At 48.4% G+C, this 25,864-nt stretch overlaps 1 protein-coding gene across 3 annotated transcripts; it reads left to right on the top strand.

Annotated features, from left to right (window-relative positions):
* The first annotated feature begins 1,665 nt into the window (after nt 1–1,665).
* Nucleotides 1,666–25,608, top strand: MYO15B (myosin XVB). Of its 3 annotated transcripts, none has more exons than XM_042833269.1 (43): nt 1,666–1,812; nt 2,262–2,335; nt 3,245–3,302; nt 4,343–4,473; nt 4,577–4,672; nt 6,050–6,285; nt 6,364–6,536; nt 7,247–7,319; nt 7,739–7,945; nt 8,036–8,118; nt 8,296–8,393; nt 8,560–8,647; nt 9,580–9,690; nt 9,859–9,953; nt 10,522–10,761; nt 11,229–11,307; nt 11,513–11,668; nt 11,953–12,142; nt 12,270–12,360; nt 12,873–13,095; nt 14,422–14,531; nt 15,079–15,138; nt 15,350–15,425; nt 15,929–16,047; nt 16,505–16,623; nt 16,871–17,012; nt 17,149–17,260; nt 17,872–18,032; nt 18,310–18,422; nt 18,540–18,603; nt 18,845–18,917; nt 19,252–19,328; nt 19,720–19,796; nt 20,006–20,136; nt 20,348–20,442; nt 20,731–20,808; nt 21,078–21,186; nt 21,518–21,666; nt 21,969–22,096; nt 22,898–23,031; nt 23,494–23,627; nt 24,052–24,192; nt 24,477–25,608. In XM_042833269.1, exons 2-43 carry the CDS (start codon nt 2,333–2,335, stop codon nt 24,534–24,536), a joined length of 4,893 nt encoding a protein of 1,630 aa, XP_042689203.1. In that variant the 5' UTR covers nt 1,666–1,812; nt 2,262–2,332; the 3' UTR covers nt 24,537–25,608. The 3 variants fall into 3 exon arrangements, with proteins under 3 accessions (XP_042689203.1, XP_042689204.1, XP_042689202.1); XM_042833270.1 differs by having other exon boundaries at nt 2,259–2,335; nt 8,039–8,118; XM_042833268.1 differs by having other exon boundaries at nt 2,259–2,335.
* The last annotated feature ends 256 nt before the right edge of the window (nt 25,609–25,864 follow it).

Below are 25,864 nucleotides of genomic sequence, written 5' to 3'. Positions count from 1 at the left end.
CAGCTTCCCACTTCCTCCACCGACTTTCCTCGCCTGCCCTCTAGGTGAACTCTCTTCATTAAGGCACGCTCAGTAGACGAATGCCTATCACAAGTAATTTATAGGTACCGAACCCGTAACATTTGCCTACTGATGCACATCTGTCAGTCCCGGGATAGAGATAAGTTCAGCATCCTATCCTTCACTGATATGCTGGGGAATCAGAAGGGAAGGAGGATAAGGGGAGTATCTTGATGCCAGCCTGTCACATCCCAAGCTACACCCAAAATAGGGCAAGTCAGCCTCGTGGGGAGGCCCTGGCCTCTTTGATGCTCAGTAAGCCCTCTCATGCCTCTTCATTCTTGTGTTTCTTTTGCTGAAGATCCCTGGTTAAAGCAGAATAGCCTCCCAGCATGCTTTCTAGCTTTTAATCCATAACTAAATTCATTACAATTCACAACATCTAAAAGCAGTCGCAGTTTTGCAAGCAAGAGTAGATCATATCATGCAATTCAACAGCCATATTTATAAGGATATGCTACTAAAATATGTGGTACATTTACTCCTTCAGATAATGCTGAATGCACTCTCCATTGAATCTGAGCATCTGGAGGATGTGGATGGCATGTTCCAACTCCTACAGCCAAGCTGCAGCAACAAGAAACAGCCACATTCTAAAACGCAGAGGGGGGAAAATAAAACAGCAGACCAACCTAAGAGCCAAAGCACAGCACTGAAGCAAGGCCTGAGCACAGATGCATACCACCCCAAGAGCAGGAGTTGCTAGGAAGGCAGAGGAAAAAGAGAGCCCTCCTGCACCTGGCTTTCAATTGAACAGCAGCCCCAGGGATGCCTGATTGCTTATGGGTCTCAGGTGGGACCTACTGGGTGCTCAGCAGCATGTGGGGTTTGAGTATTGCGTGCACGTTCCATCCATCTAGCCAAGCCTGGCTTAAGGAGAACAAAAGCATGTGCCCTGGGAAGGGGCTGGAGGAGTCCAGAGGGTGGCAGGGGTGCTGCTCCCACCTCACCTGGCCCAACAGGCTCCTCATCTTTGTTAAGGCCTCCAGGCACCATCTTAATGTTCTCTCTCTGATAATATTTCATCTGCTTCATCCAATGAGGTTGGGCTCATCTGATTTTTGCAAAGCACCTTTAATTACCATGCAGTTTCCCTGTTGTTATAAGCAGAACCTCCACACACATTTTCAACAATCCAAAACAGGCTGAGAAAACACTGATAGGACCCACGTGCCTTCATTCCACTGTCATTACATTTATCCAGTGGTGAGATTTTGGTGCACAAACATTTAAAAGAAAAGTGACAGACAAGCTGACAATAAAAAGCATAACATTAATTCGATCATTTTTTAGACAGGCATCTATAAGATTAGAGCAGATTTCCCATGTTTGGAGACTATTTCCCTGGAAGATTGCAGTGGTGCCTTCTGCCATGCCATGCCCAGATCGGTTTGTGTTTCTTTTCCAGACAGGATTTTTTTTTGCTTGGACGGGACCCAGATTTTCTTTCTGTCAGATAATCACAGCAGCACTGTTCGTTTGAGTCTGTTTCTGTTCCCCCCATTGTTTGCTTGATGAGGTATCTGAAAATACATTTACAACAATAACAGGTCTCAAAGTTCACCTGCTGCTGAGTTCCTCCTTTTGCCCGCTCCCTGCAGACCTGCCCTTTGTACTTTAGCATGCCTACTGTCTTTCTCAGCCCGGCACTCATCACCTCCCATCTAGCCACACCATTCTGCAACAGGCAAGCAACTGAGAGAAGTAGGGAGAGACCGAGTCTCTCCTTTTTCACCTTGGAGTAGGAAGCAGGTGAGTGCTGGGGCTGGGAGACATTGGTATGAGATGGGAAATGGCAGAGCTGTGAGGGGGTTCGGCTCTTGGTATCCCTCCCACCCGCTCTAAAGGAGTCTGCCTCCACGGAAAGCTTCCTCCATCCCGTACTCTTTGATGCTGAAGGAAACAGGTGAATGTTTCTGACAGGTTCTGTGCGCTTTTGCTCTAAGACAAGGCAGGAAAGGTTTGGCGGGGATGCTGGGCTGGTGTTGTTCAGAGCAAGTGGAGTTTCAGCGAAACTAAGGGCTTTGCCTGGGCATCCCTTCTTACCAGGTTGGATTCCAGGGAGGCATTGCAGCTTTTCTGTCACTTTATCTGCTGGAGCAGGACACCAACTCCTGCCTACCTGCAGGTCTGCTCTCAAAAGCAGCTGGAAGCGATCACTAATACATTGTCTTTTCTCCTCCAAACATACCTAACAGCAGGAGATCAAGAAAGGAAGTGACAAAGAAAGTCCCTGGCCAGTGGTGACAGGGAGAGCAGTGACAGCCAGGGAATGGTAAGTTGTCATCAGCCTGGGAGAGTCTGAGACAAAACAAGGGACAAGAAAGAAGGGGACAGTCTCTTCATCAGGGTCTGTTGGGATCGGATGAGGGAAAATGCTTTCAAACTAAAAGATGGGAGGTTTAGATCGGATATAAGGAAGAAATTTTTACACTGTGGGCAGTGAGGCAGTGGCACAGGTTGCCCAGAGAGGCAGTGGTGCCCCATCCCTGCAGACAGCCAAGGGCAGGGATGGGCTGTGAGCACTGATGGAGCTGTGGGTGTCCCTGCTCAGGGCAGGGGTGGCACCAGATGGCCTTTAGGGCCCCTTCCAGCTCCAACCATCCCGCAATTCTATGATTTTGGAGATTCCCAAGGAAGCTGCAAGGAAGCTTGCATCCAGTCTAAATCTTCCCTCTTTTACTTTGAAAGCATTTCCTTGTCCTACCACAGCCCCTTCTTACAGGTGCTGAGAGGCTGCTATAATAAATATAAAGCAGCAGTGAGCATCAAAGACCTGGGTCAGGTTTCTTCTTATTTGTGCTGCAGCGTTCTTGGATACTGAAAAATAAAATAAAAATGATGTAGAACTGAGCAAGAGGAAATGGTGTTTTGCCTTAAACCAACGCCTCCCATGCAGTGTGCCTAACTTGTTAATGATGAGAAATGAGTCAAAGAAAGCCAATTCCTGTCCCTCTTCTCCGTGTCAGGAATTACTCACCTTCCCCTCCCATCTGATGCATATCATGTACCTGTGTTCTGTACCTGTACAATACTTCCTTATTTTGTAATATTTCTGAACACTGCCTATGCAGAAATTAATCTGTTGCCTGTCAGTGAGTTACCCAGCCTCAGCAGAACAGCTCAGGGCTCACGTTGTTTCATGCCTGGTACCCCAGTATTGACTCGCTCCCTCTCCTCACAGGATGTGGAGCTGCTGGAGATCCCAGCAGAGCTTGCAGCCCTCCTGCAGTCAGCTGAAGGTGAGAAACCCTTCCCTTCCTGCACTCTTTTATTCCCTGTTTATTTGCTCGTTTCCTAGCAGTGTGTTACCTATGTGCCTGTTCCGCCTGCTGTCTGTCACCTGGGTTGTGCTTGATTTATTATCATTGCAGTGTAAATAGGATATAAAAGCTAATTGTGCTCTATATGCATTTTTGTTACCTTTTCAGCTCCCTGGCGAGCTGTGCTGATAGAGCTGGTGATAATGTTGGTACAAAAGTGTTTGATAAAAGTTCTGTGACAGTGAAGTGTTTATTTAATGAAACCAGGTCTCTTGCAGAGCTGGATATTGGAGTCTGAGGTCTCAAACCCATTTGTCTTCTCAAAAATCCTTAAAGAAATCAAGGGTTAAGAAGTTAAAACTAGAGTTTTGGCACTTGCAAAGAAATATATACTTTTTTCCCAGCGAGGAAAACAATATATATATTTTTTTCAGTGGCTTGGAGGCCAACGTTCACTGACAGTGGTGAAGATGAAGCCTTCATGTGCTGGGATATAAACAGGAAGAGAAAGGAAGGGAGAAATGTGTCGGGGGACACATTGGGGTCAGGATAGAGAAATGCACAGAAGTTGTGCAGCACTGAGAAATCCCTTGGCTTATCAAGGTGCTTGCTCCTGTTTCTGATAACCCCATATCCAGTGCCTCATGATGACCTCTGATTTAACTGTTGACTTAACACTTGTCGACATTATCTCTGCGTAGATTTAATGTTCTCTGCTCCTTAAATTCTATGCAACAGAATTGAAACTGCAGGTGCTGCATGCTCCCTGGATGTTACCTAGGGAGAAGAGTCTGAAAGAACTGAGCTGAAGTTAAATGCTGTGGTCTCAGAGCAGAGAGGAGATGCCTGCAAGGGGGTTTGGGGCAGCAGGGCTGGACTGTGTGTCCCTGGAGACAGAGGACTGGTACGAGGACACTGTTGCTTGACCAAGAGTAGACGTGTGGAACAGCCAGCCATGCACTGCACTGTGAGTTGGGTGTGTTCTGGCTGCCATGACCCAAGACCTCTTTCTCTTGCAGGTCAGTATGCAGCACAGGCCAAACAGATAACTGAAGCATTGCCTCCAGAAGTTAAGGTCAAAGATGACCTTTCCCTCCCAGCCAACATCAACAGCTATCCTTTCTCCTCCTTCATTAAGTCATACTTCCAGGTGGGAACTCTATTTTTCTTCATTGCTTCCCAACTGGAGAAACAGACTGGTTCCAGTGACACCAGGAACAAACTGCATATTTTGTCCTTGTGTTTCTTTTCAGAGGACAGATTTCCCTGCCCCTGGTCATCCCCTGCAGCAGCCCTTAACACGCCTGGAAGCTGAATACCGGGAGAGCGCACTTGAGATCAATAAACTGGTAAGAGATGTTTTCTTTGACCAGGGCCTTGTGGAAGAACAGATGGGCATAAGACAATCATAGAACTGCAGGATGGTTGGAGTTGGAAGGGACCCTAAAGGCCATCTGGTGCCACCCCTGTGCTGAGCAGGGACACCCACAGCAGGGATGGGCACCTCCTGTATGGGCAGCTAGATGCTGGTGGTGGCTCGTCTTACAGTACATGGTGTGTTAAGAGAGCAGAATAAATTCCTGTTCCTTTGAGGTATTGGAGCAGTCTGACAGCCTCTGGGCGTTGTGTTCTTGGTGTGATATAAACCAATTAACAGGTGAGATCAATGGGATCCCAGCCAATTGCCTAGTGATGTAGTCTCAAAACTTGGCTGGACATATTGAAATTAGACTGCTAAGCCTCACTTTCACAACGTTCCAGATTCAGTAGCCATGACATTGTAAGGGAGATCTGGCTTCTCTCTCCCTCAGTCACAAAAATGTTTAATTTAACCCAGATTTTTTTCCCCATTATCTGGTTTACAGTAAATACATTGGTAGTTCCTCAGACACGCAGTTAAATCAATGCAGTATGTAATAGGGGACAGTGAACTGTTGTATAAAGGCTGGAAGAAGGCAGGGACTTTGTCATCAAGATGACTACACCTGGAACCACACCCTCAAATCTGTAGTGTTGGCATAAGGAGAACAGTGTGACCTCCTCCTCCCTGTGGATGGGAAATACGTTTCTTAAAGACATGAACAACTCCCTGAAAATAGAATGAAACTAACGAGAGTAAATCCATTAATCCCTTTGAGAACTACATGTTGTTAAAATTAATATGTATGGCCAAGAACCCAAATCATTGCTTAGGTGAGTTGGTTGAGCATAACAAATCCCCTGCTACTTGGTACAGTGTTAGCTACACTGAAGTCAGTTTACCATTCAGCAGAGCTTCCTTATGTCTGAGCTGTCTGAGCTCTGCACAGAGATCAGCAGAGCACCAATTTCATTTACCTGTTTGTACAGGTAGGCAGCCTGCGGGCTCAGACACACTAATGAACCTGTAGTAATTTGCTCGTGGATCCGAGCTCTGATGCTCAAAGAAAGGGAAGTATTCTGACTACGATTTTGCTCTTGGGCAAAAGCATAACTCAGAATAGCCTGAAGAGTGAAGTGAAGAAGTTCTGATTTCTGGTCAGGGTCCTACCCTGATGAGCACTGCCTCCTAAATTCCCCAGAACTTTGATAGTGCACAGAAGATAAGAGCAGATCCAGATCTGACTGCTGGGTGCTCTAAGGCTCACAAACACACTGTGTCTACTCTCCAGTTGCTACTTCATAATGCAGTTCAATCCAGAAAGCTGCAGCTAAAGCTGTTTCTTTCCCCCCATGAATACTTCTAGATTTTGCGGTTCATTGGTGACAAGAATCTCCACGGCTGGCAGGAGGTCCTTCTGGGCAACTACATTGCTGGGAGAGGTTTGAACAACAGGGCTCTGCGCAACGAAATCTTCAGCCAAGTGGCCACCCAGGCATGGAAGAACCCAGATGTGGAACAGAGCCAGCGAGCCTGGGTCCTGATGGCGACGTTACTGAGCTCCTTTGCCCCTTCACCAGCACTGGAGAAGCCATTGCTGAAGTAAGGAGGAGAAAAGCTGCGCTTTCAGGGAGGTTAAGAGAGATGAGAAATGTGCTGAAGGCAGATATCTCTTCCTAGGTTTGTGTCAGATCATGGCATGGATGGCTACAATGCTGTTTGTCAGCGCAAGATCTTGACAGCAGCGCAGCACGCAGAATATGCATCGTCCCGTGTGCACCCTCCCACTCAACTGGAATGGACTGCAAACAGGAGGAAAGGGAAGATGGTGCTGGATGTTCATACATTTAATGGTAACTTATGTGTGCTTCTAGCTCCTAAGGACTTACCAGTGCAGAAATTGTTGTTCAGAAATGCTCCCACCAGCTTAGTGCAGAGTGATTGGATCAGTTGCAGCTGGCTGGTGCTGCCATGGGGAATAGAAGCATCTGAATCCAGACCCCAAACTCTGAAAGATCTGACCTTAATGAGCCAGGCCTGCTATTCAGGCTGAGGGATGAGATTCTTCCGGGTTTGGGCCAATTTCAGCAGAGGCCTGTCCTGCTTGTACATCCCTCTGGGTCCAGTTTTCCTGTTACCCATCACTGCACGACCCATGCTGCAGCTGCTAATGCCTTTGCTGCAGTGGCTTTCTGAGCCTTTCTTCCTTCTCAGACATTGATTTATGCTGCCCCTTGAGCCCTTGGAATCAGTGTGAATCAGATGCAAAGCATCTCCACTCCAGCTCTTCTGGTGGGTGGGGTGGTGGATGACCCACGTGAATCATGACACTGCAAAGGCTTTCAGCTGTCACACTGGAAATGCTTTGAGATGTGCCATGAGCAGTTCTTACAAATGCAAATGTGTTCATGCAGAGCCTTCTGTCTACTTTCAGTCCCTGTGGGTCACCTGAGAAAGGTGCGAGACTTTCCATCTGGTCTCTGCCTGCGCACTGCAGAGCTCGGATGTTGCTCTGGGTCCTGCTGGGGGGCAGTGTGCACTGATTGTTTCTTTTATGTGCTAGATGAGAAGTTCTCAGCTGAGGTGGAGTCCTGGATGACCGGGGAACAGTTTGCAGGATGGATGCTCAGTGCAAGGTACTGCCAGAGGACAGGAGATGCGGGGATGTGAAAGAGACTATGACTGGTTTTAGAGTCCAGAGCGATTGGGCTAAAATTCATTTGGTCAGATATGGATGGAATAGCTACTCCTTACCAACTCTGGATCATGTTCTCTCCTTGTCCCTTCCATCCGTTTGCATTGTGGGACTCCTGAGGAACAGGGGAATCACTGCTGTGATCAGTCAGAGCAGCTTCAGAGAAAATATTAAGACAAATTAAGTCAAATTATGGGTGTTTCACTTTTTTTTTTCCTGACTCCAGGTGCTTAATCATTGATTTACACCCTAAAGCTGACGGCTACAGAAGGCAGGATGAAGCTGAATGCAATGTTTTCCTATTTCTCTCTTTCCTCCTGCTTGCTCTCACACCTTTTCTCTCCTTTTCCCTGTTACCAGGGGCTGTGATAAGAGGTCTCGAGGGTGGTCTATCTCCATGCTAACTGGCAACACGTGGCAGGATTTATTGGGCAGTGACTTTGTGCTGGACCTCATTGGAGAGATGGAGGAGGCCAGCAACCCCAGCAGCCCCTCTGAGTCCTCACAGAGATACCCCATTGCTCCTGAAAGGGACAGAAACTTCCTCCACAACTCTGCCTTGGATCTGTGAGTCACCTCATTCTCCTGCCCCGCACTGGTGTCCCTATTGCCCACTGCCTATTCTCTGTGCTGTTCTCATCTCATTTTCCCCTCCAGCAGGATTCCCCCTGCCCCAGGCATCCAGGCCCCTGCCTTCCCCCCGCCCAGACTGCCTCCAGAGTCCAGCAGTGCCCGTCAAGGTGAGCTCTTGCCCGGGACACTGCACAACACTGGGTCACCTGTGCCCCATCCAGGGAATCAGAGCAGATGGGGGAAAATCTTCTCAATGGGTTCCTCTCCAAAATTTGACTAATAGGGTCTGAAGAGAGGAGAATGTTCCTTACCTGCCTTATCACCAGTTTCCTCTCCACCTTTAGATTTTGGAATCAGAGATGAGATGGTGACCCCTGGAGGTTTGGATCACTATGTGGACGATCTCTTCAGCCCCGTCTTACATCAGGACTCCAGGACACCAGTGAGTCCTCTGATGTTCTCTCTTATTCTCTGCAGCTCTCCTCTCCCCATGACTCCTTCTGGCCATCCACTCTGCCTTTGCTCAGCTCAGACGTGCCTTTGGATGGCATTTTACTGGGAAGTCCATCTGTCTGAGCTCAGACAGTGCTGTTTTTTTCTTGATGCAGGATTTGGACAACAGGGAAAGCCTGACCAGGCGCATGAAGGGAGGTGGGAAGATCGGACCCACACAGAGAGGAATCTTTCCTTCCACAGGTCTGTAAGGGGAGGTGGACAGCTGGAAACGTGTGGGTAAGCTCCAGTGAGCACAATGCAGGGAATCCCTCAAATGTTAGTTACTGCATGGGTTCAGCTGGTTGAAAAAAAGCATTTCAGTTTAGCCTGGGTCACCAGAAATTGCACTTGTTCCCAGCTGCTGGGGGAGAGATGCTTTGAGGAAGAGGTGAGGTCAGCTTGCCACCTTTTAATTTTTCTCCTGAGTTGTTCCAGGGGTCAAGGAAAGAAGCAACTTTTGTCTGACCCAAGCCACCTCTTCCCAGTGTGCAGTCCCCATAAGCCATGTGCTCTCTTGCAATTCACCACATGCTTTCCCAAAGTAACTGCTGCTTTTTTTCAACTGAAGGGTATTAATCTTTCTCACTGCTTCTTTTCAGACTTTTCCATCATTTCTATCTATTCCATGTAAGTCTGAGCTCTTAGTGGAGGTTCTGGTGTATGTGTTTGGTTTCCTTTCTATCCTTTATCACAATCCCACCCACGGTACCTTGTGAGTGTGTGGAGGTCCAGGAGCTCTGCATCTTAGCAGCTACCTGCTGCAAAGAGACCCACATGGACGTGGCAGTCCCAGAGACTTCTGACTATCCTTCAAGGGAAAGCCTTCTCTGTAATCATACAGAAGGTGCTTAGCCAGGAAGGATGCAGTGACCTAAGCAGCACTGTACAAGCAAGGTCTCTATCCTGCTGTAGCCTCACGAGCTGCATGTTTCTCTTTGGTTTCTTTTGTCTACCTGAATTTTGCTGTGTGTTGTGATGTGTATGAAGAGAGAAACCATTTGCATGTCCTTATAGTTAGTGAGGGGTGAGAGAACCGGAGGGCTCCAAGCAATGTGATGTGTTTGGTGGGACTGATAGGGCCTTCCCAATCTGTGATTCCCCAAAAGTCCTGTGCATGTGGCCTTCTTCTCTAGGCTTCTCTGGAATGATGCAAACACCAGTCTACCAGCCCATGCCTTCGATGATGGGGATGCCAGCTGCCTCAGCCATGATGCCGGGGGCTGGTGGGATTGCCCCTATGCCAGGTAATCACAATTTCTTGGAAAGAGGATGAAAAGGTGGGCATCCTCACAAAGCCTGTATGTTTGCATGTCAGGCAGAGTGCACAGTGAGCACTCAGCTCCATGCTGCTGCTCAGGCACCATAGGGAACAATTGCCTGTGGGTATCTGCAGAGATGTATGTCTCCCACAGCCATGTACATGCCCCAGCCCGTGGTGCCCACTGTAGACCCCAGTCAGCTGGCAGCACAACAGCAAGCCTTCATCAACCAGCAAGCCATGCTCATGGTGAGTGGAAGGGATTGGGTGGGAGAGGCTCTGGAACAGGAGAAGGAGAATGCACTGGTGTACGTGCTGTAAAGAGGCTAGCCATGCTCCCCTTCTGGCTTAGGCCTGCTCTGTAGCTCTGGGGTTTGGTATACAAAGCTAGGTTTTGATATATAACATTGTGGTTATTGAAGATTGCAAAACTAGGGATCCCCTTTTTGCCTGTAGTGTCCGTGGGGACACTGAGGTGCTATAGGTGAATGAGTAGCAGCAACAAGATCAGTTGTAAGTCCCAAATGTTTTTAATATGGGATTTACAAGAGATGCAGAACTGCAGTATTCTGCTTTCTACACAAAACCTTCTGAGTCTGTGGATGTCCCAGGCTATCTGTACAGTCAGGATCTGTGTGTACCTGGCCAGGTAGGAGTAGACACCATGGGCAAGGCTGCTCTGTACATAACATCTGGGATATTTGCAGTGGATTAGGTAGGTGTTCTATGACTACTAATCAAAAGTAGGACAGCCTGGCTGATGGTTGATGTTTTTGCATAGCCTAGAGCTCATGGTTGCTGCAATTCCTTCTTCCAGGCTCAGCAGATGACCCTTCAAGCCATAAATCTTTCCCAGCAACAGCAGCAGCAGCAGCAGCGACAGCAGTGGCGGCAACAGCCTCCTGAGAGCTCAAGGCCAAGAGCCTCAAGCCCACCACGAAGCCAAGCCCCAGCCCCAGCCCCAGCCACTTCCCCCAAACCCAAGATGTCTCCCAGCAACCAAGTTGTGACACCACCACCAAAGGCTCCAGAGCCACCAGCTCAGGCAGAAAGACCGGTATGAGAAACAAGCAGTGGGTTCAGATGCCACATTCTGCATTTATTTTGCTTCCCTTTCCAGCCTGGCATTGATTTGGCAGAGAGGAGAGCTGAGAGTTATGTTTGCCTTTCAAGTTCCACTTGCTGAATCTTTAAGACACAGGGTCAGAAATGGTTACACTTAGGTCTGTGGAGTTTTGGCTGCAGTGCATTCACTGCTGATCTGAATTTCAGTGGGGTCCATATGAAAATTCATTCTTTTTCATTCTTTATTTTTCAGCAAGTTGTCCTGGGGCTGTAACACACCCCTCTTTCTCTGACCTGGGTTGATGATTCCTTGGGTCAGAAACCGGCCTCCTGGGACACATCCAGACTAGAGCAAGTTTTGGATGAGTCCAAACCTATCTAGAGAAGATCACTGCTGACTTTAAAGGGAACTATGGAGGTATGCTGGCTGGTACTAACTATGTTGTGAACTGCCTGCAGGTTTATGACTCCAGCAGTGAAGATGATGACTATCCTCCAGAAACTTTCCAGCAGAAGAGAGCTTTTTTTCAGAGGATGGGTGAGTGTTGACCACTTCGGGAATTTTACTTATCATAACACCCTGTTCTGCAGCCTCCCAGGTGCAGCAGCTGTGTTGGACATCCAAAGCCGAGTGGGGTCACGGGCAGCCCCATCTCTTGTTACAAGAGTTGAAACCATGCCATTAATGCTAAGCTTTGGCTATTAACAAGCCTTTGGAGATTAACAAGCCTCTTTCTTTGTAGGAGAGCAAAAGATCCTAGTGAAGAAAGTCAGGGTGCCTTCCAAAACCTGGACACCTCCAGCAAATCCTCAGCCAAAGGAGATGGAAGAGGAGAAAAAAGAACAGGAGAAAGAGAAGAATATGACAGAAGAGAAACCCAGCCCTAAAACAGAGGCAGGTAAGGTGATGCTGAGTGGAGACCCAGGCAGGTTGAGAAGCAGGAACTTTCCAGGAGTGGGTGTCAGCCCAGGGTATACCCAGAAGAGGAGAGATTTGGCTCTTCTGGGAGTCTCGGCAGCAGAGGAGAAAGTCCTGTGCTTTGGAAAGTGGGCTCCTAAAGTGGGGCTGGGAAAGGCCATGAATGGTCAGCCCAGAGGTGAATGAGTGGGAGACTCAAATGAGACAAAGGGATTTTTCCCGTGCTTTTGTTGGTCTGTCAGTTAAAGCTCTCACCCCCAACAGCTCCTGCTGCCCCTTTGCCACCTCCTGAGCCAAAGCCGAAGAAACAGACACCAAAAGCAAGGAAGGAACCACCAGTAGTGAAACCTTCAGCCCCTGAGTCTCGACCTGAACCAAGCCGGGAGATCCGTAACATCATCAAAATGTACCAGAGCAGGCCAGCCCCCGAGCCCCAGCCTATAGAGCCTGCCAGGTGAGACAGTGGGAGCCACCCAAGATGAAAGGCACCACATCCCAGCTCTGCCACATGGCTCCACTGCGGTGACAACCCTGCTGCAGCTCAAGCAATTCCCTTTTGTTCTGATCCCTTTGTCTTGCAGGAGAGTGTCCAAGCCATTTATGAAGAGGAATGACCCCAAAAATGAGGCTTTGGCCAAGCTGGGGATGATGAATCTCAATTCTCCCAAATCAGTGAGTGCTTTCTGTCCTTGATCACCCCAGCAAAGAGATCCTTTGTATCCAATCTCCAGCAGGCTGAGTGCGGTATGGCAGCAGCCAGTTGATTTCTTACTGCACTAATAGTTCTCTGTGAACTCCTACACCGTAGTGCTGTCCATCTCGGGTTCCAATCTGTAACATCCATTGAGTTCCTGGAGAACAGGCTCTGCTGCAGTAAGTTCCAATGCAGAATGTTTAGGACTGATTTGGAAGCAACAATCCACATTCCCCATATTTGGCCCCATGATCTTGGCCTATTTTTTCCTTTTCTCAGCTGGAGGCTCGTGTCTCAAATACTCATTTCTCTATGCCTCTGTTTGCCTAATCTTAATCTATTTGTAGATCGTGTGCTGATTTAAAGGTTCTGGTATCCCTGCTCCAACAGATGCTGCTCCCAGGGCTGGGCTGCTACCCTGGGTATTATTTCTAACAGCAGCATACAGTGATGCAGAGAGTAACTGTCAAATGGTTTTGCTGTCTTGTAGCCACCCCCGCCGCCTCAAGAGAAGCCCAAAGGGACACCACCACCCACCAAGCCCAAGCCAGAATCAACTTCCATCTCTATCAAGGAGAAACAGATACCTCTGCTGTCCGTCTTCAGGGAGCCATCAAGTACCCCACCAGATTCCCCAGCCCCTCCTGTTCTCCCACCTTTGCCCCCCTCTTTTCCTCCTGGGAACCAAGGCTTGCAGGAAATCTCATCAAAGGGTGAGTGTTGACATCACCCAACTGGGATTTGGTAGCAGATAACGAGGGCAGATTCAGCCTAACAGCCTGGGAGAGTCACAGCATGAGCTGTCTCTTGCCAGCAGGTCAAAGGCTGAACAGTCACAAACTACAGTGACAGTCAAACTATAAGACTGTCACTACAATTTGAGTCTGGTCCTGCACTCTGAGACCCTCCCCAGCTCTAACTCTTCCCTTCCCAGTGCAGTGCAGGATGTCAGGTGTTAATGACAAAGGAAAGAAGGGCTAGATGAAAAATGGACCTAAAAACAGAAGGGACCTTTGGGTTACAGCTTGATCAAGGTCCAGTCCATAAGATATTTTATTGCCTACTTGAAGCATAGTTCCTTTATCAAAGCTGCAAGTAAATGGCTGGACTTTAGACAAGGGAGGAATGGAAAATCAGGTGTTTTAGACTCTAGAGCCTCTGGAGAGCCCTTTAAGACAGGCTGAGGAATGAGGAAGTGTTATTTGGGGTGCATACACCAAAGTGTTTCAAGCACAAAATGCTCATCAGCATCACATTTTATAATGTGTAAAGAACCATCAGCCCAAGCACATTACTGGACTCCAATCTGCAGCAGCTGCCCTGTTATAAAAGAACTTTCCTGTTTCCTGCTCCATTTGCTTTGGAAGATGGACATTCAATAAATCCTGTGAAAGCAATTCTAGGTAACAGGGTTAGCCTGAAAATTCCCATGTTCTTTTGAATAGGGATAAAGAAAACAGCTGAATATATTCCACATTTCTTGTTCGTCTATGAACTGAAGTTTCAAAGTTGTGACTGCTTAAATGGAGACATTCCTAATCTCATAGAGAAATGCCTTTGAATAATTGCCTTCCAACCATGTCTAACCTTAACAGATTTCCTGCAGAGAGCAAAATCCAGTGTAAGTACTGCTGCCTTGTACTAGAATTTTACAGCCTGCTGGCTCAGGACAGTTCTTCTAACAGTTTTTGAACCCTCCAGCAGCCTTTATAATGACATAAAGTGGGGCCACATCTTTCAGCTTCAGTGCAGGGGCGCCCAGTTGCCAGGATGCTGCGTGCTCCCGATCTCTGGAGTGTTTCTGGTATGAGCACTGAACTTTGTGGCTATTGCAATGAGTATCCATGTAATCAGAAATGCTATGAGTTGTATGCTGACTGTTCTGTGCATTCACATTAGCTGATCACTGATCTTCAGGAGGCTTCCTTACACAAATGTTCAGTCAGGCACGTGGCATTGTACCTTTCTCTTGGTAGATCAATGGCAGATGACCCTGTTGTCAGCAAAGCCTCTCCTCACTGCCCTTTCTTCCCACCCAGGCTCTACTGTAACACAAGATGATGGGATCAAGACCCAGCTGTATAAACTAACTGCTGGTGTCAACTTTTCCTACTTCAACCCTCCTTGGAAAATCTTTCTGCGCAAAGAGGTAAGGTTTGTTAGCTGAGCCCTGGCTGTAGGGGGAGGGCAGTGATCCCACGTTTGGTTAAAATCACTTTCTGTCACGTGTAACCAGAGTGCTGTAACAGCACAGAGATAGTTTGGAGAGGAGATCACATCACACGTGAGCTGGGAGTCATGAGCCCATCTGATAGTCAAGGAATTCCAGCTCCTACTTTGCCTTACTCATGAGTCTCAGTTTTCCTGTCCTTCCCTTCCTCTCTAAAGCACGAAGATATTGACAAATAAAGTAAATCTGTTGTTACCTGGAGCTTTCCTATATAAACAGTACAAATGTATGTAAAATCTGGTGTGCTGAGCTGACCCCAGCTCATCCCACGATCTCACCACTTCACTTTTGATCCTTCACTCCTGCTCATATTTGGTCATTTTGTTCACGTTTCCTCTCTCCCTTCCCTGCCCAGACATGGAGATTCAATCCTGGCAGGAGAGAATATGGATTACAAAGCACCTCCATTTCTGCTGCAGCTGTAAACATACATCACATCATTATTGTTTTTATCCTCCTCTTGCAGGTGTTTTACCCCAAAGAAAACTTCAGTCACCCTTATTGTCTCAACTTGCTGTGTGAACAGGTAATGTATGACTCAGGGTTGTGTCTGTTTGGAGACTTCATAATTGCACTGCATGATTACATCACACACATTCACTTAGAGGTACTAGTCCTTTCTCCAGGTCCATCTAGTCAAGGCCCTGCTCTTTTCTCTCTGAGACTCAGCCTTTTTTAACAGCCCCAGCACACACAGTGGCAGCCTTTCCATAGAAGCCTGTTTCCCTCCTCTGCAGATCATACGTGACACCTTCTCTGATTCCTGCCTTCGCATTTCCAAAGAGGAGAAGCGCAAGATGAAAGACCTGCTGGGTAATGAGCAGCCCTGTCCCACCTTCCTCTATGCACCCATCACAGCATCCAGCTGCAAAGGAGGAAGAGTTCTCTGTGCCCTTCCAGAAGGACTTAGGGCAGAGGAGAATTGTCACTGCAGCAGGAGAGAACACTGTGTGTGCTGTGCAGTGCGCTGTAGGGATGGTTGTCTCTTCCAAATGCGTAGAAAATGGCTCTGAAATCTCTCTCAGCCAGAAGAACTTAATTATGATTTGTATCTCTTCGGTGGAGGGGAAACTGAAGCTTAGGGATTGGGTTTTGAGTTGTCTCAAAATCCAGCTGTGTTTGACATGAGCTTGATGGAGGTGGGTGGAAAAAAATGTGGTAGATTCATATGTGCAAGTTACATTGGTTAGCACCGGGGTGTCCTTTCAGCTCTGTGTGCTCTTTGCTGCCCCATGGTCACTGGGTGGGGACAGTAGGAACAAGATCCCTGAGCAGAGGGAGGCATTACCATCTTTGCCTTGCTGTATCCCTCCTAGCGGCGTTGCAGGTTGGCAATGATGCTCAGTCCATTCAGGAGGATGGGATAAAGAAGAGGATCGTGGTGGCTGCTCGGGATAACTGGGCTAACTATTTCTCCCGCCTTTTCCCAGTTCAAGTGAGTCTTAATCATTTCAGCAGACCCCAGATTTGCTGTGGCTGCGTGACTCTGGTTCTCCTGGGATGTCTCTTTGTGCCCTGCCTTTCTCTCCCTCATCTGCCCCACTCCACTCAACCTCCTGCACTTCCTGTTCATTTCTCCTCTTTCTCCTCCCATGCCCATTTACATCCTTCTGGTGCCCTAACCATTTCTCTGTTTCCTAGGCCACCCGCTTAGATGCAGTCACTGGTGGCCTTGTCCCCCACTTCTCCCACCTGCCTCTCTGCATCCTCACACTCCTGCTCTCCTGTCTCCCTTTCCTCACCATCTTTGTTTTCCAAACACCTTTGAGAATGTTGCTAGGTCTGACACCTCTGTCAGCCTTGGACCTCCTTCATTGCACATGGTGCTCTTTCCCCATCCTGTCTGGCTGGGAAGGAGCCTTTTGGTGCTCACTGCTGCTCTTCTTTCACAGGGTGAAAATGGAAGTGATGTCCAGATCCTGGGTGTTTCCCACCGAGGCCTGAGGCTGCTGAAAGTGGTGAAAGGAGCTGCTTATGCTCCTGAGCACCTGAAGATCCTTTGCAGCTACAGGTGAGCAGAAGAATGATGTGGGCAGACCGACAGGGTGAGCTGAGCATTTCTATGGTTGTTCCATGTCTATGGCTGTCCAAGACCTGTGGTGACTCACTGACCCTCCCTCAAGTGACTTCACTCTTTCCCTTTCCTTCCTACCTTGCACTTTGCCTGTAATATATACTGGGAACCAAGCTCCCAATCCCATGATCAGCATCCCCTTGCTCCATCAGAAGCACTCTGAATGTGCTGGCTGTGTTCTCAGCTTTGCAGATGTGTTCTCGGTGGAGCTGAAGGACAGCAACTCCCTGGAGTTCTCTCTGAAGTCGGAGCAGCTCTTACTGCACTCTCACAAGGCTCCGTGCATCAAGGCCATGGTGGAACTCTTCATCCAGGAGCTAAGGCAGGTGAGGAAGCAGCTTCAGAGCAGCTGTCAGTGAAGGTGTTTTCCTATATGGACCTGGCAGGTTCCATGGGGTGGTGTAGTCTAAGTCCCTCCCATTTTGGGGACAGGATTTGACCTCTCCACTGCTTTTTCCACAGGATACCAACTACGTTGTTGCTCTGCGCAGCTATGTCACAGATGACAAGAGCCTCCTCAGCTTCAAGAAGGGTGACCTGATCCAACTCCTGCCCATGCAAGGCTTGGAGCCAGGTGAGGGGATATGTTCAACTGGATGGGAAAGGTGGGGGTTGTGTTGAAGAGCCTGCTGGACCTGCGGAGCCTAGAAGCACTACAGGCTACTGTTGAGTAAACCAGAAGAAAGCAAGCTGTTAAGTGCTGGCTTTGTCAACCTTCAGCTCTGCTGCTCTCTGACTGCGACTCTCATCGTTCCCCTATATCCCCAGATATAGGGGATGTTCTCTACAGCTCCATGAAGGGAGGTGGTAGTGAGGTGGGGTTCAGCCTCTTTTCCCTGGTAATGGGGATAGGATGAGAGGTGATGGGCTCAGGTTGTGCCGGGGGACAAGGTTCAAGCTGGACAGTAGGAAAAATTTCTTCTCTGAGAAGGTGGTGAGGTACTGGCACAGGCTGGCCAGAGAGTGGTGGTGTCCCAGTGCCTGGAGGTGTCCAAGAACCATGGAGATGTGGCACTGGGGAATGTGGTTAGTAGTATGGTTGGAATGAGATGGGGTTGGGCTTGGTGATCTGAGAGGTCTTTCCAAGCCAATTCGGGGGCTGATGCTGCCTTTGCCAGTAGGAGGCCTTACTGCTTGGTTCCGTTTACACCTGCCATGGTTCCCAACTCTCTCCCATTTCCTCAGGCTGGCAGTTTGGCTCCACTGGTGGCCGCTCTGGTATTTTCCCTACCAGCCTAGTGCAATTGGCTGCAGCCCCTGATTACCTCAGCGCCAGCATGAACAGACATGGAGGGCTGGAAAAGAGCAGGAAAGTTTCCTCTGATAGCAGGAACACCAACAGGGAGGTGAGTTGTCCTTGGAAAACTGCTAGAGGATCTGGCTGTGTTCTGTGGGACCTGCCAGCATAGGTCCATGGCCCTGGTAGTATCTGACCACTGTGGCTAAGGAGGAAGATGACTGCTTAATTCTTAGAGACAAAGGTGCTCAAATACCATTGAGAGTATGTGGGGAGGGACGGCATCACAAACAGATGAGACCTTTCCAGGTATAGCAGGAGAAGGGAATACACACTGCAGCTCCTCAGCTGACCTTTCAGGGTGAGTTTGGTGCATGTCCCTGCAGACCTCTGTTCCCAGCCTGATATCAGAGCACTCCAGCACCACGTCAATCCCTGCTGGTGATCATTACACCATGATGGACTTCGCCGCTGCCTATTTCCGAGAGGCTCAGTTCATGTGAGTAGACTGTGCTCTTCCTCAGCAGGCACACACTGGATGTGTGTAGCCTGGCACTCACCAAGACATTTCTGGGGGTATTTCTTAGATTGGCTCATGTTCTTTTCATCTGGCTAGGACGGAATTGAAGGGGACACCTGCTAAAAAGAAGACTATAGCTGATATGGTCCAGTACACCAAGGTGAGCCCATGCTTTCCCCATGGCAACAGCCAGAATCCCAGCTCCAGCACTGCCTCTAGTTTTGCTCTGACGTGGCAAAAACAGATGACAGATTTTTGGCTGCACTATGCAGAGGAGTAGGTGACCCCTACTTGTCAATGCTGCCTGCAAGATACTGGGAGCTGTTGTCATCTGCAAAGCCTACAGCACAGCTCTGTGCTGGTCTGCCTCCTCAGCTCACCCTTGTGTTCGGGCCTTGCAGGTTCCAATCCAGGAGTCTTTGCTCCGGTACTCTGATAGTGAACTGAATGAGCTTGCAACAAAGAACTTCATGAGTAAGTGCCCCCCAAGGACAAAATGGGCTTCAGTGAGGATGAATGGATGCTCTTGGTGGCTACACATAGACAACAGTGAAAGGAAATAAGAGGGTACTTCCTAATGCACTTCTGCTGTTAGTAACTACCACTGTCATTGCTGAAAGCATCCAAAAACAAAATGCTCCTTGCCTTGAGTGCAAAACGTCCAAGAACCCACACTGCCTGGGCTCATGAACCACTTGTCCAGTGCTGCCTAGTAATGGCCTGTAGAGCAGAAGGGCCTTTGGGACATTTCTAGCCCCATGGCAGGATCACCTCTGCTTACACTCAAGTATTATCCTTTGCTTTGCAGCTCTGATGCGTTTCATGGGAGATCAGGCAAAACTCAAGAACCAGGATGATGCTCACTGCGTCTACGAAATCCTTCAGGTCTGTGACTTTTCCCTGGGCAAACTGCTGAAGCACCAGGGGGAATGAGAGCCCAAGGCCTTTCAGGAAAGGGAAAACAGGGAAAGCCATAATGCAGAGCCCTGTGTGAGGAAAGGAACTGAAGCAGAGGCCAACTAAAAACCACGTGGAAGAGGGCGTGTTTCTATCTGCACTTGTAAATGCTTTTCTTAGGCATCACAGTCTGCCTTCTTCTTTGGGCCTATATAGCACTACAGAGCAGACGTTGTGAAGGCTGAGCTTAAAGCCATACTGGGAGTCTGGGATTTCCTGGCAAAACTCGAGTTGGGAGAAGAAGGGCATGGAGATGAGCTGGAACCTCCCTGATGTTCTCTTCCCCTCTTTGATGCTGTTTTCTCCTCTTTGAATGCAGCTGTGCAAGGAGAAGGAGAATTTGCACGATGAAGTTTACTGCCAGGTCATCAAACAGGTCACTCTCAACCCCAAGCAGTGAGTAGCAGCACGGTTGGTTCCCATTCACGCATGCATGGAGGGGATCTGCGTGCCTTGCTGTGTGCACAGGGTGGTGGGAGGGTATCCCTTCATTTCATTACCTCATGTTCACTGCCACCTCCTGTTGGCGTGCAGAAGGGCAGAGGCTCACTTTCAGCTGGGTGGAGCAGGAATCGTCTCATTCCACTGTTCTTTCTGTCCCACAGGCAGAGCGTGCTGCGGGGTTGGCTGCTCCTAAATCTGCTCACTGGCTTCTTCCTCCCTTCTAACGTCCTGATGCCCTATGCCACCAAGTTTCTGCAGCAAGCCAGCAGCGACCCATCCAGCACCCACCACGGTATGGCTGTGCCTGTGTCCCGTGAAACAAATGACTGCCCTGGGTTTACTAAGGCCCTGTGTCAAGGGAAGAAGGAAGGATCCGGATGGGCACACAGTTTCCTCATTCTTGGCAATGGATTAGATTAAATTAAAAGTAGCCAGGAAGACTCAAAACTATAGGAGATAATGCTTAGCTCTCAGCCCATGAAGCTTTTTCTCTTTTCCTACAGAAATAGCCAGGACTTGTCAGAGCAACCTGCGGAAAAACTTCATGTATGGGGGCCGTCGCCACCTTCTTTTCCCTGTGGAGATGGAGGCACTGCTGGTATTGATGGGCAGAGGGGTTGGGATGCTGGGAAGGAAGGGAGGGCAGGGGCTTGGCAGCAGGTGCTGTATGAAAGAGCTGGGTAGCAGGGCTGGTTAGTGCTCCAACAGAGGGAATCAGGCATGTGTCTGTAAGGGAGATGTAAGCGAGATGCCATGGAGTGGGTAGGGAAGGGTCAGGAATGGTGGCTAGCAATGTAAGGTGAGATGAGGAGGAGGGAAGAAGGAGAAAGGATTACGTGGTTGATTCGTGTCACTGTGTGTCACTGTGTGTCACTGTCCTTTGCAGAAGGGGCGCAATGCCCGCCGGCTGGAGGTGCTGATGTTTGGAGGTGTGGAATACATCACCCGCATCAGGACATTCACTGTGAGTTTCTGCTTTGCATCTCTCCTTTGGTCTGGTCTCAGAGCCACACCAAGGAACTCCCATATTTGTCAGACCTTTGGCCTGTGCTTCCCACAGTGCTCTGGTGGTTTCCCACATCCTTCCCAGGAATCCCTGCAGCAGCCTGGAATGCCATATCCAGCCTGCTTCTCTGTGCCTTGGCCAGAGCTGTACTGCTGCCCTCCACCTGTTCTGGGGCTGAGCTGAGCTTAGCTGGCTGCAGTATTTACTTGCTTCTTTCCTCACTTCAGGTGGCCAAGGAGCTCGTGCAGGAGATCTGTGAGCAGATGGGGGCAGGAGAGCAGGAAGAGATTCAGGAATTTGCTCTTTTTGCCATCAGGAGCACCAGTGATAAAAATGGCAAGTAAAGACAGATTAGCTCTAGCTTCTTCCCTAAAGCATTTTCTCCAGCAGGGACTGTTTCAAATAATTTCCCAACTCTTGCTGGCTCTGGGGATCTTCAGCAGTTAACCTCTGTTAGAGGCTGCTCCTTCTCAGGGCCTGAATTGCTCTTTCCTGGAAGTGGTGCATGTCTGCATGGGGGCTGCGTCCCTTTGGGATGGCTGATGCTGGGAGCTGCTAAGGGCAGGGCAAAACAGAGGTGTGCAGGATTGCTCCTTGCAAGACTGTGGAGCTCAACCTGCTGCCTCAGCAGCAAGAGTGATGACTCTTTCTCTGCATAAATATGTAGACAAAATTGTGAGGCCAATAAGAATGGAGGAATACCTTCATGACTACTTGCTCGAAGACATGCTGGTCACTCTGAGTTTACGCAGGCTCACCTGGAAGACACCTCTGCACTTTGAGGACAAAATCTATACTGACATCCATTATGGCCAGGTAAGCAACGAAGATGGTGGGAGCACTTAATGTGAGGGCCAGCGTGGGTGTTCCAAGACAGCTGAAGAAGTGGGAGGGCTGATTGGCTCTGTATGCTGTTTCTGGGCATGACTAATAAGTGATGCTAGCGAGGACGTAGCCTATGGGCTGTACTGTTCCAGATGTGGTTTGTGCACAATTTCCCCAAATGCAACAAGCCTTTGCTTTAGAGTGATCAGCATGAGCTCTCTGCAAGGCAGGATGTGGGTCTCTGCAGTCTTGCACTGCCCAGACTTGCCTGGACCTCCTTCTGGTGCTTTCAGGTACAATGGGACTACCTGGCAGGGAAGATACTGATAAGCTACAGTAAAGAACTGGAGATGCAACTGGCTGTTTTGGTTATGCTCCAGCACTGGGCCAAAACAGAGCAGAAGAGCTCTGCTCCCTCCAGGTATGTTTATTTCAGGGAGGGTTTCTGTTGGCACCACATGGGTTAAGAGTAGATGACTGCAAGTATTCTCCGGATAATGAAGGAATGGAAAGTCCCAGAGAAGATAAGTCATTAATTAACATCACTCAGTGACTGACTTCTGCTTGTAACCAAGAAAGTTTACTTCCCACTCACACTCCTGATGGTGACCATCTCTGACTCACAGTTCCTTTTGTGACTCCTCCTGAGCTCAGGGACATGAAGGTGCCACATGCATTTCTTTAGGCCATGTGGTACCAAGAAGAAAGCGTGTGAGCTTACAGCTGTACTTTTAACTGAGATGGAGATAAAGAGGTAATACTTCCATCAAACCCCCCTACAGCTCCAACAGGAGGAGTAACCATATAATTGCTGGGTGTGGGGAACTCTGCTCTGTGTAGTGTTTGCAGCAGAGGATCAAGACAGTGAAATGCTTTCCAGAAACACCCTGTGAAAGAAAACTTTTCTGTAACTCTACTTCCATGCTACAGTTCTTGCATGAAGAGCTCTTGCTGCCTCCAGGAAGGAAGGATTTCTTGCAGTGTACTGGGTGGCGGTGCACAGCTTTTTTCTCTGTGGAAATACGATGTCTCACCATCTCTGATGTCTTCTCCCACATTATTCAATTTCGATATGACCTGTTGGGCTCTTCCCTCTTTCTCCACCTTTGCCCCCAGCTCTGCTCTGAAAATCGTTGGCACATCCCTTCTCTCTAACTGCCCTTGGTTGATATTTTGATTTTGGCCAGGCAAGGAGTCAATTAGTCTCTACTTTTTGGCACAGGGAAGAGCTGAAGGAATACATACCAAAGTCCTTGCAGTCCCGAATCAGCACTGAGACTCTGCAGAACCATCTTGACAGGCTGCTGCAAACCAAGCAGCCAATCCAGCCAGTGGATGCAAAAATCCAGTTCATAGGTGAGGAGACGTGAGATCTGCCTGGGGAGTCCACTCTGAGAGCGATGGAAGCTGCTTTGTGGGGCTGGCAAACATCTCTGGAGTCTGGAATGGTCCATGATATGTAACTCCCTGACAGCCTTCCTCTGCAGGCTTGCACAAGCTTCCAAGCAGGACAGTCATAGTCCAAATCCCACCTCATGGTAAAAGTCTGTGGAAGACTCTGCTAGTCCTGTGCTTTAATTTGTGCTTTAATTGATATTTTGGCTGCATGTCTGTTTGCTGCTCTGAAAAGAATGGAACGTGCATTGAGGCTGCTGGCACTTGAACACCAGGAGCCTAAGAACGGTGGGAGAAACTGTGAATTGCCCTTCTTAATGTAGGAAGACTTGGGAATACCTGATGCTTTTGACCACCTTAGGCTGGTGCGTAGCTTACTAGCTGGGAGCTGCTGCCTGAACACCAGCTTTTGTTTTCTTACAGAGCAAGTGATGAAACAGCCATTCTTTGGCTACAACATCTTCTTGGTGGAGAAAGTCAGTAACAGCACAATCCCTGTGCCCTGTTATTTTGGTGTGAATAAAGAACAGATCATTGTGGTGGACAGCATCACCCAGGTATGCCAGACAGTTCCCCCCTCGTGTCCAAATCCCTGAAGTCTTTCAGGTATAAGCTTTGACTTTCAGCAGAACACGTTTCAGGAAGAGGCTGTGTCTAAATGCATCACAGCCAGTCACTCTAACAACCCTACCCTGAGAGTCAGGGAGTAATGTCACAGATGCTATTGCCATCTGCTCTTTTGCAAGTGTACAGATCAGGCAAACAAGCATGGTCCATGGTAAAACTAAGCGTAGGCCACAGTCCTGTTTGTCCCAGTCCAGAAGGAGCTCTGAGGACACAGCAGTAGTAGAGCCAAGCAATTACTGTGATCTGGTCTACGTCTCACCTTTCAAGAGATGTATCCTCCTTGGTCAGAATCAGATGGTTTTTTTTCTGAAGTGACTGCACCAGAGTGCTCTGTGGCTCTGTTCCCTCACACAGGAGCTCTGCCACATCATCCCGCTGAAAGAGCTGCGGAGGATGAGAACCCTGCGCCCCACCTCCGAGCAGGGGCTTCCTGGCATAGAACTGAACTACGGCTCTGCTGCCAGCCCCAAGACTCTATGGATTGAGCTATCCCAGGTGAGACATCAGCCTTGAACTACAGCTTCCTCAAGGCAGTCCAGAAATTGCCCTCCACTGTCCCACTGAGCCTCTGAGCAGCACTACTGCTCTCTTCTGTCCCAGGGGTGAACGGGGACACTGCATTTCCCCATTCCCAAAGAGCAGCTCAGTCTCAGCACCTGCTTGGTATTGAACTATGGGAAGTAATTTATGGGAAGATGCTTAATTATGGGAATATTTCGTTATGAGAAGCAGTCATTTCCAGAGTAAAGAATGACTGGTACTGCTTTGTGTTTTGACAGGCTAAAGAGATGTATCACACAACTGTTGTCATCCTGGATAAAATAGATTTTCAGCACTAGAGTTTGAGGAGAACGTCTCCCCAAAACATCCATGACCTCTGCTGCTTCTACAACTGCTACCAAGTGATGGCATGGTTCTTGATGGACTGGACTGTGAAGTCACCCCTGGTGGCCCACCATTCAGCCTAAGTCCTCTTTCTTGAAGCAATACTTGCACTGGTTGAACAAACCACAAGGCACCCTCTCTATTCCCTTGCTTTTTTGTGGCTTGTTCCAATACAGCAGCACAAGAAATGCAAGTAACTGCCTTCAAGCTATGCACTGTGGGACTGTTTTTTAAGTCTTTTTGAATTAATTAACATAAGAAAGCAAAGCCAAGGCTATCAATTGACTGCTGCTGTTTTCCACAGACCAGCTTTTTCTCTGTATTGATATGCAAGAGGCCCTGCAGCAGGGTTTGTGAAGCAGAAGCTTGTAAACAGCATCACAATGCAAAGCAGATCAGTGTTCATTTACAATTGCCACGTATTATACACAATTGCTGGGGCACAGATTGAGCTGCAGTGGTAAGAAGGTCTATTGTTAATTTCTCACTGACATAATTATATGGGTATTTTTCCTTCTACTATACAGAACTCAGTTGTACCCATGCAGCTGTCAAATTATGGCTCCATGCCCTGGAGAAAGTGTATTCAAGTGGAAATTGTATTACAGTAGAGGAGAGCATCCTGGATTGTACAAAACCACTTAATTTATTTTTATTTCTATGGCTATCCTATTGGACTAATAAGTATCTTCATTTTTAGGAGATTTATAATGAAATAATTGCATAATGGATATTTTGAAGCTATGAGATGACAGATACTGCTTTACCTCTGATACGGGATGATTGACCTGCAGGTAACTGCAAAAGCTTGAGGAAAAGGTTGCAATTGTTGGCTGGGCACCAGATCTGGGGTCATTCAATGCAGGCCATGATGCACAGCTGGCTGCTTGCTGCTGATGCCAGCACCAACCACAGCACTTTCCTGTCAGGAGCTTCCATGCTAAAGCTGAACTGTATGGCACCTTCTCTCTTTATCAACACAAGGCTTGGTGAACAGCAACATGAAATAAAGAACTAGAGAACATCTCTGAAGAGTAACTCATCCTTTTTTCTCTTTCTGAGCTTTTCCAGCCTTACACAAAAGCACAGCTGACCTGAAGAACTGCCCTGCACTGTGATTCAGCTCCATGCCACACAGCCACGTGCCCTTTTGGAAGTCCTCTGATTTACAACTCACACAAAACATTTCTGAAAAGCTCATGCAGCCAGGCAGCAGCTGAACTCTGTAGCACTGATCTTTGGAGATAGCAACTCCACTTGAGTGGCTGATGAAACAGGATTT

This window comes from Centrocercus urophasianus, unplaced genomic scaffold (genome assembly GCF_019232065.1).
Source record: "Centrocercus urophasianus isolate 14NV4802_14NV808 unplaced genomic scaffold, USGS_Curo_1.0 seq_41, whole genome shotgun sequence".
NCBI lineage: Eukaryota > Metazoa > Chordata > Aves > Galliformes > Phasianidae > Centrocercus > Centrocercus urophasianus.
Note: the sequence above shows the minus strand (reverse complement) of the source record. Positions and strands in the feature narration are given on the sequence as shown.